The sequence below is a fragment of the Oncorhynchus gorbuscha genome, unplaced genomic scaffold, assembly GCF_021184085.1.
Source record: "Oncorhynchus gorbuscha isolate QuinsamMale2020 ecotype Even-year unplaced genomic scaffold, OgorEven_v1.0 Un_scaffold_738, whole genome shotgun sequence".
NCBI classification, from domain to species: domain Eukaryota; kingdom Metazoa; phylum Chordata; class Actinopteri; order Salmoniformes; family Salmonidae; genus Oncorhynchus; species Oncorhynchus gorbuscha.
The window spans coordinates 82438-95855 of NW_025745785.1; the positions used below are offsets into that span (position 1 = coordinate 82438).

The 13418-nt window shown below is 43.3% G+C and overlaps 2 protein-coding genes across 4 annotated transcripts in view; one reads left to right on the forward strand and one right to left on the reverse strand.

The window, feature by feature from the left end:
• The first annotated feature begins 3054 nt into the window (after nucleotides 1–3054).
• ctnnb1 (catenin (cadherin-associated protein), beta 1) lies at nucleotides 3055–12601 on the forward strand. 3 transcript variants are annotated; one of them, XM_046335390.1, is made up of 17 exons: nucleotides 3055–3224; nucleotides 6421–6471; nucleotides 6592–6816; nucleotides 6999–7252; nucleotides 7378–7616; nucleotides 8071–8272; nucleotides 8418–8562; nucleotides 8708–8811; nucleotides 8928–8957; nucleotides 9216–9554; nucleotides 9718–9876; nucleotides 9990–10109; nucleotides 10256–10406; nucleotides 10633–10754; nucleotides 11082–11142; nucleotides 11483–11707; nucleotides 11879–12601. In XM_046335390.1, the coding sequence occupies exons 2-16, from the start codon at nucleotides 6459–6461 to the stop codon at nucleotides 11689–11691; spliced, it is 2373 nt and encodes a 790-aa protein (XP_046191346.1). In that variant the 5' UTR covers nucleotides 3055–3224; nucleotides 6421–6458; the 3' UTR covers nucleotides 11692–11707; nucleotides 11879–12601. The 3 variants fall into 3 exon arrangements, with proteins under 3 accessions (XP_046191346.1, XP_046191348.1, XP_046191347.1); XM_046335391.1 differs by lacking the exon at nucleotides 3055–3224 and adding an exon at nucleotides 3526–3545; XM_046335392.1 differs by lacking the exon at nucleotides 8928–8957.
• ulk4 (unc-51 like kinase 4) overlaps nucleotides 12595–13418 on the reverse strand; it is a 261713-nt gene continuing 260889 nt past the window's right edge. The window contains exon 38 of the mRNA XM_046335393.1: nucleotides 12595–12946. Coding sequence (XP_046191349.1) covers nucleotides 12883–12946 — 64 coding nt within the window. The 3' untranslated portion in view covers nucleotides 12595–12882. The remainder of the gene's footprint in view (nucleotides 12947–13418) is intronic.

The window sequence follows — 13418 nt, forward strand, 5'->3', positions numbered from 1 at the left end:
TGTTCCTGTATATTTTTTATTACACAGATTACACTCTGAATATTTTCCCACATCATGGCCTTAGTTTTCAACACAAACAATTCAAATCAGACTAGAGTCAGTGGTATTTCTCTGGAACTCTATCCTCCATTATGAGTGTTTTGTCAAAGTAATTCCCACAAAACATATAGAACCGATTGACGGCTTGACATTGGATCATTTGATCAATAATCATAGTATGCACCTTCTCTTCTCTCGAAGAGCTACTGTTTTCAGAAATAGGTACATTTCTGAAGATTCCTATTGTGGATCTGAAAATCTGTGTGTTATGCACTTATTATCATAGTAATTTAAATATACTATATGCACTTTGTCTATTTATGATTTATCAGTGGGTTTCACAGTAACAGTATTTTGAATTGTTTTATTTCTAAATGAAATGTAATTATTTTCTTTAAGGCCCAGTGAAGTCACCAGGCGGTAAATGAGTTAATAGACCAATAACAAAGAGAGTTCCAAACCTCTGCCAATAACATATAGTTTTCAGGTTTCCCCTCCCCACTCAGACCGCTCCCAGACAGTCCTAGCAAATTTCCTGCTTGAGAAATTTTTGCTAAAAGCTGTTTTGGTCCATTTGAATGGAAATCTATTACAATAAGGTACTTAAATTGTTACCCAGAAATTATTTGATATTGATTTAAAAATGGCTGCATTGAGCCTTCAATATAATTGTTTTGCCTTGGAATCTACATTTACAATAATGTACTGTTATCCATTTAGACCTTGCATATTGACTTGGGTACTGCATATAATGTCTTAATGTTTACACCCTGACTGTTCATCAGAACATATTGAGGTCAAAACAAATCTACAGGATTTTTTTGGGAACAAATGTAATTTATCACTGATGTAATTCTAGTAATATTTTTATATAAACGATCGTTGGCATGTCACATCAAGGCCTAGTGTTCATTATATATTCCCACCAATACAATTCCCTTAAAAACAATATTGTAAATAAAGATGTGAAACGAATCTCTGTGTCCACATAATAATGTCACCTGAAGGTTATCTATAAGAGAGAGTTTTTTTGGTCAGGTGAGTACTACACTTAATAAAGTACTGACAAAGGCATAACATTTGGGGTCACATCTGGCAAACCTTTGCTCCCAGTCAACTGAGACCCTGCTTTATTTTTGGACAGGAATCCTCCCGACCATGAACGTTTTGGTAAGAACGTCTACTGCAGTGCCTTGTTGGGTATAGTTGTTACTGTACATACTTTTAGATTCTCATGCAATTAACAACTCATTCCTTGTGTGAGTCTCATTTATTTATTTTATTGTCCATTTAAAAAAAAATCATTTCAGACATGAGTCTATTTTTAATTTATTTTTTACATTAGACTAGAATTGATTGCATTGAAATGGATTTGACACCAACCCTGTAAACATCCATGATTAAACCCATTTTTCATGAGCTGAAATAAAAGATCCCAGAAATGTTCCCTAAACACAAAAAACATATTTGTCTCAAACACAAATTTGTTCTCATCCCTGATAGTGAGCATTTCTCGTTTGCCAAAATAATCCATCTACCTGACAGGTGTGACATATCAAGAAGCTGATTTAATGGCATGATCATGACACAGGTGCACCTTGTGCTGGGGACAATAAAAGGCCACCTATGCCCTCCCAGGCCCACCCATGGCTGTGCCCCTGCCCAGTCATGTGAAATCAATAGATTAGGGCGTCATTTGTTTATTTTAATTGACTGATTTCCTTTTATAAACTGTAACACATTTTTTTCTGATTGCAGCTTCAGTAAAATATTTTAAATGGTTGTGTTGATATTTTTGTTCAGTATTTATTGCACTGCCACATTTCTTTCTGATTGCAGCTTCCTTGTGGGGAATATTCATCTTCTAGGATGTTATTCACAAATGGATATTCAGGTATACTAAATCTATCTCAAGGCCATCAGACTGCTAAACAGCCATCTCTAACTCAGAGAGGCTGCTGCCGACATTGAGACCCAATCACTGGCCACTTTAATAAATGGATCAATAGTCACTTTAAATGCCACATTAAATAATGCCACTTTAACCATGTTTACGTATCTTACATTACTCATATAATATGTATAGACTGTATTTTATAACATCTATAGCACCTTGACTATGCCACTCAGCCATCGCTCATCCATATATATTTTTATGTAGACATTCTCATTCACCCCTTTAGATGTGTGTGTATTAGGTAGTTGTTAGATATTACTGCGCTGTCGGAACTAGAAGCACAAGCATTTCGCTACACTTGCATGATCTGCTAAGCATGTGTATGTGACCAATACAATTTGATTTGTATGATGAAGTATTCAGTACTAGATAAACATGACACAGTGTTGTGGAAAATATAGAAAATAAATCAAGGTGATCATAAAACCATCATGTATCTTGAGTCATGACTGTCGCAACATTATATGGAATCAGCTGAATCGTTTTGAAAAAAAATAAGCAGTTCCTACACACACTACATTCCAAATACACTTAGTATATTCTGAGCAGTGCCTAGGCTAGAGATAAGCTATTTTCAGACATGCAGTAGAACTAAATTCCTCTGAGAACGTTTTCAGTATACCATTGTGAATGTCTCTTTAGTAAATTCAGTTGAAACAATAAGCTGTCCGTTTTAGGATTCCGAACCGAAGTACTGCAATTTTTTGATAATTATGTTATATCCATTGAATATTTTTTTCAGTCCAATCCATAGATGCATTCCTGGTCTTCATCCTAATTTATGGAAAAGGTACACTGCCGGAACTTCACACCATCTGGATTCATACGCCGATTTTATGATCAGGATTTGTTCTTTCCTTTTATGAAATACAATACATTATAGTTGTATGAAGTTGTTTTAAGATTGTTTCTAATATACATATATATATATAACGGACTTCACTTTGATAATTTGATAAAGACCATGATATGGTATCTATTTTATTCCTACATGCGGAAGGATAGAGTTGCCACATAATTGTAATTCGGTCTATTACAGTGCGACGCCATCTTAAACCCAACGATTCAACAGCAGTAACCGAGTTGTTCCTTGACTGCTGAGGGGCTAGTCGAAAGGACTCGCTTGTGATTGTAATTTTAACGTATTTTTTTACATTTTTTTCTCCCCACGAGGCGTTGGTTTTATCCACCTAAACGCGAGGAGACCGATTTGTGGCTTTTGACAAGGGTAGGCATCTTCGTAATTTTTTAAAATATATATTTTATTTGGATTTGACATCGAATGTATTGGTGTTGTATTTGGTTGGTAGCTAGCTAAGTTAGCTAGTTTTGTAGGTAAATGTTTCCCGCAGTCCGAAGGCGGTGGCAAGCAATCTGAATATCAGCGCGTCGTGATCACGACAACTGGAGTCGTACAGAATTGATTGGAATTCACATTTATCAGAAACGAATTGAATTAATTTTCAGCCAGCTAGCCATGGTGGTAGCAGGCTGCGCCATGGCCCGGACACTCCCCGCTAGCTAGCGTTTGCTAGCTGCCGAAAACGAGGTGATTTGCTAGCTAGGTCAACATTCCGGCGCTTTGACTCATGTTAGTGGTCGTGAGAAACAACTGTCTAGTTAGCAACTATTGATACAGCTGACTGGAACGTTTTGCCCTGTTACTTTTCAATTGGCTTGACCTGGGAGACATTTAAGTAACGTTAGCAAGCTAGTTAAGACTAATGATGGAGATAATTTTTCAATCAAGCTGGCTAGCTAGATAATAGTAAGAGGTTCCATTTTTGCTAGTGTCACTAGCTACGTCGAAATGGATGGCAATAGAGCAAACACTATACCACGTCCAACAGTAACTTTAAATTCATCAACTGATTTGATTGTAAATAAAGTAACATCGTTTCAATGTAAGATGCCCATTGTAACTAAGTGGATTTGTTAGCTAACATTATCAAAGTCAACTAACACTGTTTAATTTCGTCAAACTTGATGGCTGTCACTAAATCAAGTTTTGTTTTAGCAACTGGGTAAAACTGTTTTTATTTGGACGTCCAGTTAAACAAAGACCGACACATTCCTTAGCCGTTGTGATTTGAGAGGAAGTTGAGGAGGAGCTTGACTGAAATTTGAGTCGTTGTTGCTCATCGGAAATTCTGGTAGACTGAAGTGGACTTGGTTGTATGTGGGGGTGGGGATCTAGCTCGCTGGTGGAAGATTTTTCTGCTCTGTGAATTCATTGTTTCTGAGAATGAAATTGAGGTTTTAGAATTTGGTGCCGTACTTTTCTTAAACTTTTACAGTAAACGGATGCTGTAAAAGTTGCAGAAAGCAAGGGTATGATTCATGATTGGTTTAATGTCTAGCGCAGTAAATAAGAAACCAAGTCTCAAGTCAAAGTCAGGGAAACAGTTAAATTCCTTGCAAGAGTTCCAGTCTATTTGCTTGGATTTTTACTACAGTCAATGACGAGTAGTAGCCAAATACAGTAAACAAGACTTGTTTGCTGAGAATGTTCTTGTTTGACATTGTCATTTATTTTCTTTAAAATCATCTTTATTGATGGGTGGTTAGTTACGATCTTAGCTGCAATTGAATAGCTAAAGGCTCTAAAATAATTTGGCCATGTTAGTATGCTCAGTAGGCCAAACTGTGGACCAGGAATTAGTAGTTGTGACTGCTGACCGTGTACATTGCTCTGAGGGGGAGAGATTGTGGTCTCAAATTCAGCTCACAATACAGCAGTTGCCAAGCTTTCTCTGGTAGTTTCTGACAGCCACGTTCACATGTTGCTACGTTTAACCTCCATTTAACTTGGCGGTTGTCTTTTTATACAGACGTATGGGTAGCGAACTCAAGATTATACAGCTTGGAAATGTTCATTTGTTTTGCTTATGATCTCAATTTCTCAATTGTTTTCCATATGTTTACCATTATGTCGGTAGGCTTGGTTGTATCCTAGATAGGCAACCTTTGCAAATTCATCGATGTTCCTCGAACTATCGCTCTTCTGGTGCTCTAGGAATCCATGTCCCTTGAAACAGCCTATTAGGTCCCAGTGTCTTTAGCCCAGGGCAATATGGTAGTGTTTTCAGTCAGACTCCCTCCACCACAGATGTCTGCTGTTTTGACTACTAGCCTCTTAGTGCATGCATTGCAAGCAGATGTGCTGAATAATCTCCATAGAAACTGTGAGTGACTATTAAACATGGGTATGAGGACAAGTATCCCATCATAGCCCCTTAAAGTGCAGCCTCCTAATCTGTGATTCATACTGCTCTTTACAGTTTAAATTGAAGCAATTGCCAGGGATGGTTTTGGATATTGATTGGTTTGCTGCAGTTTATTAAACTTACTCATTGTCTGCTGCTGGGTTCTGATAATGACCCAAATTGGGTAGTGAGCAAAGCTGTTTTCCCATCTGACTCTGTCTGTGTAGCTACTGCTCTGCATGTGGGTTTTCACTTGCCCACCAGAGGGTCTGGTGATCCTTTCTATTTGTGTGGGGGGAGGTACTGTAGTAGAAATTACTAACTTGAATGGATTTCATTACATTCTTGTATAAACTAAAACACAGTTGTGGTAGCATCTCTGCTAATGCTGCAGCAAGGTGTTTTGTTGGGCTGGGAGGATATCAGTGTCGCAAAATAAAAATGCTAATTTCAAATAACATAGCACACATTTCAGTCCTTAAGAGTATGTAAAATATTGTGTGCTATAGCTTGGAAAATACATTTTGACTTTGGGTGACGTTTGTTTCCAACATTAAGGCTGTTTTCCTAAATATTAAATCCGCTTCATATTTAGTTTCCTTGCCACAATACTTGTATTGTGATACTGGTATCCTCATGGCCTTAGTGTTTTGCATTGGACCTGTCTGAGGGATCATGTAACGTTAAGATTTGTTTTTACATCACTGTCACTTGTGAAGCTAAAGGATTTTGATAGCGCCATATTCCCTACAGCGCTTTTTAGTTCAGTTTGTCTTATTTAAAAATTTGTTTGTAGTAAATCACAGAAATGTGGTGTATAAATAAAGCTTGATTTGCTCTTCTAGAACCCAGAATATAGGGTCTACCAGAACTCTTTGGTATTCTTGTTTATTACTCCAAGGGACTGTACTTAACAGATTGGTAGCACATCCTCAAATTAAGATGTTTTTTTTTTGCCGTCTTTGAAGTCCCAACCCCCCCCATTCCCCACTGTTTTTATTTGGCCTCCATTAGTTTAGCTGCCAAGTTAATGCTTCATACATTTAGCCACCAAGTTAGCAGTTCATTTGATGTCTAGGTAATGCAGCCCTGATTCTGTTTTTTTCCCTCTGCTGGAATTTAGCTGGTCCAATGAAAAGGTTGCTTTGTGCTATTTGTTTTGGCATGAGCTGAGGTGGAAACGACTATGAATGAACTTTGCTGTTCTGTTACTTTCAGATCTGGAAGCTGTGCAGGCTGTGGGTTTTGAAAGTAACATGGCTTCCCAGTGTAAGTGTTCAGCTTTTTAGAATAACTTAAACATTGCTACCACTGATTTAATTCAACGGTCTTCCCCTCTGGTTGAACTGCCTCAAAGTAACCAAACGCTGGTTGTTTTCTAATGTCTAGCTGATCTGATGGAGCTGGACATGGCCATGGAGCCTGACCGGAAGGCTGCAGTGAGCCACTGGCAGCAGCAGTCATACCTGGACTCTGGTATCCACTCAGGGGCTACCACCACCGCCCCCTCCCTGAGTGGGAAGGGCAACCCAGAGGAGGAGGATGTGGATAACCAGGTGCTGTACGAGTGGGAGCAGGGCTTCTCTCAGTCCTTCACACAAGACCAAGTGTCAGGTAAAAAAATAATAATCTGCAATACCATGGGAATGCTTGGCTGGGATTTTCAACATGTCACATGGTATGAAGTTAATGGATAATAGTTAGTACTTTATTCTACTGACAAACCTCAGCTTTGGCTCCTTTAGAGGAATCTAGCCACCATCTTAGAAGTGGCTCTGACCTAACCTCTCCTCCAGACATTGACGGGCAGTATGCCATGACCAGAGCCCAGAGGGTGCGTGCGGCCATGTTTCCAGAGACCCTGGACGAGGGCATGCAGCTCCCCTCCACCCAGTTTGATGGGGCCCACCCTACCAACGTGCAGCGGCTCGCTGAGCCCTCTCAGATGCTGAAGCATGCCGTGGTGAACCTCATCAACTATCAGGATGACGCCGAGCTGGCCACGCGTGCCATCCCTGAGCTGACCAAACTACTCAACGATGAGGACCAGGTGCGAACAGCTAACCACAACTGGCCCGCTTTGGTCCCCAACCAACTAAGAAATGCACCTGACTTAATGGTGTTAGGTTGTATAGAGTTCTGTCCTGACCTCTTCTCCTGTCTTCATTCCTCCAGGTGGTGGTGAACAAGGCTGCAGTGATGGTGCACCAGTTGTCCAAGAAGGAGGCTAGCCGCCACGCCATCATGCGCTCCCCCCAGATGGTGTCGGCAATCGTGCGCACCATGCAGAACACCAACGATGTGGAGACCGCCCGCTGCACCGCCGGCACCCTGCACAACTTGTCCCACCACAGAGAGGGTCTGCTGGCCATCTTCAAGTCCGGGGGCATCCCCGCCCTTGTCAAAATGCTTGGGTATGTCGGTCAGCCCCTGGACTGTACCCTGACCGGTCTCTTGAGTTTCTAAGGAAGTTGTTTTAAGATGAACTGCACAGAATCACTGATCTACAAGTCCCCCTGCATCTCACTAACTGTTCATTATGTGGTCAAGATTAGAGGTTGTGTGCAACGTCTTGCTCTAACTCAGTATTTCCAACTGCCACCCCCTTTTTTGTTGCTCTAGCGCTTCACAGCTGAGTCAGATAACCAACTTGTCAAGCTTTGATTATTTTATCAGCTGTCGTTAAGGCAAAAACCAAAATGTGCACCCTCTTGGGGTCCCCAGGACTGAGTTGGGGAGGAAATGCTGCTCTAACTGTTGCCCCTTCAAACATGGGGGGTACAGTTAGCTAGTTTCTCTGCCATGTAGTTACCTTCCTGTGTGTTCAGTTAGCCTCTGGTACCTTCCAACCTAAAACTGTCTCCTCAGGTCCCCAGTGGACTCGGTGCTGTTCTACGCCATCACCACCCTACACAACCTGCTGCTCCACCAGGAGGGTGCCAAGATGGCCGTGCGTCTGGCCGGGGGCCTGCAGAAAATGGTGGCCCTGCTCAACAAGACAAACGTCAAATTCCTCGCCATCACAACAGATTGCCTTCAGATTCTTGCCTACGGCAATCAAGAAAGCAAGGTAAGGAATTGAAATGAAAATCAGATTAATTTAATGATCTCTTGGTTTTAGACATCTTTGATGCTTCCCTCTGTCCCTTAATTCAGGCATTAATTGTGATCCACCTTGGTGTATTTTAAACGTCTTTGATGCTACCCATTCCCAGCTTATCATCCTGGCCAGCGGTGGGCCCCAGGCCCTGGTCAACATCATGAGGACATACACATATGAAAAGCTGTTGTGGACTACCAGTAGAGTTCTCAAAGTGCTCTCTGTCTGCTCCAGCAACAAGCCTGCAATCGTAGAGGCTGGTATGTACTACCTTTTATTTATGGACCTTATTGATATATCTAAATAAAAATCTATATTGAAAAGTGTGTTCTTGCTCACTTTAGTTCAGTTGGCTCTCCACTGATACTCACAGTGAGCTGGGCTAAAGGCTGTGTGTTTCTCCAGGTGGTATGCAGGCTCTTGGGCTTCACCTCACAGACCCCAGTCAGAGACTAGTCCAGAACTGCCTGTGGACCCTCAGGAACCTGTCAGACGCTGCCACCAAACAGGTGAGGAGCCGTCCCCCACTAGCACACCTCTGTTCCTCTTTCCTACACCTTTCCTACCTGAATTCTTTCTACATAAGAGCTCTCTTTCTGTCTCCCTGCCTTTTTCCATGGAGAAGACGACCTTAGCTGAAGTAGATGTGATGCAGGTAAAAGTAGTCCTTCCTGCCTTTCTGTGTTGGAGCTGTGGCTAGTCAGAGCCCACTTCATCTACAGCCCAGCCCATCGTACCCTTACAGTTCAGCTGAATTACTAAAGGCTCATTAGAGTAAAGCGTTAAACCCACCTGAAGAAGAGGAATTAGTGTAAGCATCTCTCTGAGAAGAAGCGATCAGTGTAAGGCTGTCTGGTGGTTAGCTGTGTTGGTCTGGATGAGACATGCCGGTGTATTCCTTTCCTCCTAACAGGAGGGTATGGAAGGTCTGCTGGGGACCCTGGTCCAGCTCCTGGGCTCTGATGACATCAACGTGGTGACGTGTGCTGCCGGCATACTGTCCAACCTCACCTGCAACAACTACAAGAACAAGATGATGGTGTGTCAGGTTGGGGGGATTGAGGCGCTGGTCCGTACCGTGCTGCGTGCTGGAGACCGCGAGGACATCACTGAGCCGGCCATCTGCGCCCTGCGTCACCTCACCAGCCGCCACCAGGATGCTGAGATGGCCCAGAATGCTGTGCGGCTTCACTACGGCCTGCCTGTGGTGGTCAAGCTGCTGCATCCCCCCTCCCACTGGCCCCTCATCAAGGTAATGTTTGTTTTATGAAAATGGGATGGGGCCAATCAACATTTGTTTCCACATCGGTGCAAGTTAGTAGCAGAACCTTCATTTGTAGACTGAGTTCCCTGACTTGGAAATGAGTACTTGTTTATTTAAATGAAATGGTTTAAATGTGATCTCTTCCTTCCAGGCCACTGTGGGCCTAATCCGTAACCTGGCTCTGTGTCCAGCCAACCATGCCCCTCTGCGTGAGCAGGGGGCCATCCCCAGACTGGTGCAGCTGCTGGTCAGAGCCCACCAGGACACCCAGAGACGCACCTCCATGGGAGGCACCCAGCAGCAGTTTGTGGTAAGACACACAAGCGTAACATACACCTCCACACGGTGCATCTGTCTCCCAATAAGTGCAGTTTCCTCAATGCTCTCTGTAGTCTCTGAACTAACGGTTGTGCTGCACCACAGGAGGGAGTTCGTATGGAGGAGATCGTGGAGGGCTGTACTGGAGCTCTGCACATCTTGGCTAGAGATGTCCACAACAGAATCGTCATCAGAGGACTCAACACCATTCCACTCTTTGTCCAGGTAAGACTTCTAAGCAACTTAAATTTACTGCTCCTCACAACTACAGAATTTGGATCTTTCTCTTTCCAATTTGAACTACACAGCTTATTTATTTATATAAGTAATCTGATCTTTGCAACTCCTGTACCTTCCTCTCGTTGCTGCAGCTGTTGTATTCTCCAATTGAGAACATTCAGCGTGTGGCTGCAGGAGTTCTGTGTGAGTTGGCCCAGGACAAGGAGGCAGCGGAGGCCATCGAGGCTGAGGGCGCCACCGCCCCCCTCACAGAGCTGCTTCACTCCAGAAACGAGGGCGTGGGTAAGTTAACAGGCCTCGGTCCACAACCAGCTCTGTTGGCGCCTCAGAACTCTAATGATTGTTAAGCCCACAAATACATGCAGATGGCTGCCATTCTAGAGCTATGCAGGTCTGTCAGTCATGGGAATTTAGGCCTCTGTCCAGAAGGATCTGTCTAGCTAGCCGTTGGTGCATTACTTTCTATAGATTAAGTGAGACGACTCAACCCTGTTTGTTCTCTCCTCAGCCACCTATGCTGCTGCTGTTCTGTTCCGTATGTCTGAGGACAAGCCCCAGGACTATAAGAAGCGTCTGTCTGTGGAGCTCACCAGCTCCCTGTTCAGGACGGAGCCTATGACCTGGAACGAGGTGCGCTGCTGTTCAGTCACTTCTGTCTGCTGCGTCTCAAATGGCACGCGGTTTATGGGCCCTGGTCAAAAGTTGTGCACTATAAAGGGAATAGGGTGCCAATTGGGAAGCAGCCTGGGAGACATGCCAAATTACGTGAAGTGTCATACATTAAAGTATTAGATGTGCTTGGATCTGGAGCCAGGATTCTGTATTTACTAAGGAAGTGTCTTGTGTTCATAGCCCATGACACAACTTCTGGGCAGAACACCTCAGGGCTGTTAGTGATTACTGTCTGACGTGACCCTCGTTCCTGATGTTGTGTTCTCTTGGTCCTTCTCTCTCTAGACAGGAGATCTGGGCCTGGACATCGGCGCTCAGGGAGATGCCCTGGGCTACCGTCAGGAAGGTAAGCACTGTCTCATGGTGCCTTGTCCTGGTGTGCAGCTCTCACATAACAGCCCAGCTCTCAGCCAGCACCTGGGCTCCTCCAGCAGCAACCCCCTGACACTAACTCTCCCGGCCCCACTGTGCTAGCTAGCTAAAGCTTGCAACTGGTCAGCAGCACAGCTGTCCACTTTAGCTTCGAGACCAAGTAGTTTGGATTTGTAGTGGCTTTGTCTGGATTGGTACTGTGATTGGCTGACAAATATGATTGGTTGTTTTGATCCTACTACTGTGTGGTGCTTGTGTTAATAAGCTCTAACAAGTGTGTGTGTGCTCCCTCCCTCCATCACTTCCATTGGCAGACCCTAGCTATCGCTCCTTCCACTCTGGGGGATATGGGCAGGACTCCATGGGTATGGACTCCATGATGGACCATGACATGGGTGCCCACCACCCCGGCCCTGAATACCCAGTCGACGGGCTGCCCGACCTGGGCCACGCCCAAGACCTGATCGATGGGCTTCCCCCAGGCGACAGCAATCAGTTGGCTTGGTTTGATACTGACCTGTAAATAGACTACTTTTTAGGTAAGGAGCTGTGTTAAGACTAGGCACCACGGCTGTGTTTGGCGGTGACAGGCTGGTGCATGCTGGGACTTCTACTACTGTGGCTGAAGTTTCTAACTCTGCTCTTCTAGCTTCTCTTCATGCTCTGTGGTCCCATAGTAATGCCGGTGCCTCTCCTCTCCGCTTCTCCAGGTGTATCGTCTGATCTGAATGAACCTGCATTGTGATTTGGCTGGAGAAGTTGCTGGGAGGTTTTTGAAAGTGGGCTAGTATCTCAGAAAGTGCCTGACACACTACTGAAAGCTGAGTTTCCTATGGGAACACGTGGAGTGGAAGTAAAACTTTGTTCTGGTCTTTTGTGGGAGTTAAAACTGCGTTAAAGGAATTCCTGGAGTGGGTTACTCAAAGAAAATGACGCTGAAGAGTGGATCTAAAGATGGAATTTAAAACCCTGGTCTGTATTTTTTTACATTTTATTTTGTATGATTCTTCAGTCTGTAATGGTACTGATATAGCTTGTTATTATACTCGCCTGTCTTTTCTGCACTCATTTGTATCCATTTTAAGTCTCTCGTAGTGTTAAGTTATAGTGGTAATGCTCCAATTAAAATGATATGGTGTAGAACACTAATCAGTTGAATTGTATTCTGATCAAGTGTAACATTGTGTAGCTTTTGTATAAAACCAAGAATTGGAAATGGTCCAAATATTTTCTTGCTTTAAGTGCTCACTGTTTGTAGTGTCACAACTGTTCCAAAGGGTCTGTGGGGGGGGGGCAGCAGTTTCTTTTTTAAATGTCTTTTAGTTGATAGCTGTTCAAGGAGGTGAAAAGAATCCCTAATTATTGTAGCCTGCTGTGCTTATTGGAGACATGGTCATGACATGGCTAAACAATAAAAATGGATGTTAATTTCAGCTGTCTTGGTGGTTTATGGAACGGACTCGTTTTCAGGTCGTCAGGCTACATGGGGGACAAATGTGTCTTGTTTGTACTCTAAACTTGCACATCCTTTAAAAAAAACCTAAAGTATTGTAAAGTGATACTAGAATGGAATGCAAAACTACAATGGATGCCAGTTTTATTATAAAGCTATAGAGCAAGGCACTATAATGGAGACACGGTTTATGTTGCTGATCACTGATGTGAATTATGGTCCTTCTCGAAGCCAATCCATTGTTGCTGATGAATCAACATTCTAGAATCCAATCCCTGTCAGGATCTCCGCTGCCAGTGAAACCACAGCAACATCAGCATGGGACCTGGGAAGAGATGAGGACAATGGACAGATGTGATGACGATCTCTTCTCCTCCCTAAACCATTCCATGGAGCCAGTTAAACTCATTCCTGTTAATTCCATCAGCACTCCATTGAACTAGGCTTTGAAAAATAGATACTTCTTGTAGCCTAAATTCAATTTCAAACACTGCTCTCATTTCTCCCATTTTCAAAAGGCCACATTTTAAATTTGGCTACTTGTAGTAGTTGACGACTGACTTGCCCAATAATGTAGAGTCCTGTTATGTCAACTTTCAAGAGTTGGACAAACTATGCACCTCCAGTCCTGACTGTCACACTGGCAATCAGCAGTAGAAATGAAGCCCCCCCGGTTCAGTAAAAAGCTGACTGAGGCAGGAGAAATGTAATCACTCATTCAGTGCTATTGCTGCAAGGTTTGACATCAAAATGAACAATGTTGAGGCTAGTGTTTTTCCAGTGACATGTTTATTTTG

Excerpts from the sequence above, each read along its gene's own strand:
- ctnnb1 (XM_046335390.1), top strand. Across the intron at positions 7,253-7,377 it reads TACTCAACGATGAGGACCAG|GTGGTGGTGAACAAGGCTGC; the intron begins GTGCGAACAGCT and ends TCATTCCTCCAG. Across the intron at positions 8,563-8,707 it reads GCCTGCAATCGTAGAGGCTG|GTGGTATGCAGGCTCTTGGG; the intron begins GTATGTACTACC and ends GTGTTTCTCCAG.